At 52.7% G+C, this 1,037-nt stretch overlaps 1 protein-coding gene across 1 annotated transcript; it reads right to left on the reverse strand.

The window, feature by feature from the left end:
* Window positions 1-2: 2 nt before the first annotated feature.
* Window positions 3-788, reverse strand: T310_4105 (uncharacterized protein; the record flags this gene model as incomplete). Its single annotated transcript, XM_013472990.1, has 2 exons — window positions 3-259; window positions 335-788. Coding segments are annotated over 2 exons (711 nt in total), but the record flags the coding sequence as incomplete, so codon positions are not given.
* Window positions 789-1,037: the final 249 nt, after the last annotated feature.

The following is a 1,037-nucleotide window of genomic DNA, read 5'->3' on the forward strand; positions in this document are numbered from 1 at the left end:
CGACAGCGGAGGACTCGCCGTGGGGGGGATCGCGCCCCCCATCTCCTCCCGTTTGCTGGGGGATCGACGAAGTCTTCGAAATGGATGTCCTCAGCGCGAATGCCTTTAAGCTCCGAGACAGGTTTCTGAGAAGCGCGGATGGCGGAGAATTCAGTGACGAGGTCATTCGCGTTATCCAATGCCTGAAATTCGGCCGGGCTGGTATGGGTGAGATGGTGGAAATCATAAGGCTCCGAAATGATACGTTTCAGTTGCTCGTCTAGGGTACATCATCCAGTAAGCAAACCCACGTCTGGAGACCGAAAGAATAAAAAAATATATCCGAGCAACTTACGGTTGTCATTGTGTCGCGCTTTGCGGTGGAAGAGATCCATAACCTCGAATTTCTGCGTTATCTTCCCAACCTCTTCTTCTTCGTCCACAGTCGCAGCGACGTTGAATTTGCTTCCTTGTCGCCGGAGAATGCGACTTCCACGAGAGAAAATTGATTTGGCCACGTTCTCTTGCTTCGCCGCTGGCCGTTCATCATGAGAGGATTGCTTGGATAGCGTTTCAGCAGAGGTCATGGACGAGGCGGGAGAGCGGCGAGACGATGTGGTAGAAGTCGTCGTGTTACTTCTCGAACGGCCGCTGAACACGGAGAGCCGTCTTGGGCTCTGAGTGTGTACACTCGATCTGGACCGGAAATGGAACGAATGTTCGGGGTGGTCGGACGAGGGAGGCCGCTGCCTCTGCTCAGAATCCTCGGGCCATTGGCCCTCCGACACGAGCATAGGATAGCTAAGCATGTTGCCTAGATTTGGTTTTCCTTTTTCAACAGTCTAGAATATCCACCTCTCCCTAATTGGGTGCGCACGACAGTTTGAGGGCACAAGAAAGGTCTCTTTTGGAACTCTTAGATCGTCATCTCACGGGGAGAGAAGAAAAGTCCAGGCAAGGCACGGATTCACCGAACGAGCAGCGAGGAGCCTGGGATTGATCAACAGGAAGAAATGAAGGAAAGGATTGTTGGTGATGGCTTGGAAAGAGCGCTTGCT

Source organism: Rasamsonia emersonii, assembly GCF_000968595.1.
Source record: "Rasamsonia emersonii CBS 393.64 chromosome Unknown ctg1118621760095, whole genome shotgun sequence".
Classification (NCBI taxonomy): domain Eukaryota; kingdom Fungi; phylum Ascomycota; class Eurotiomycetes; order Eurotiales; family Trichocomaceae; genus Rasamsonia; species Rasamsonia emersonii.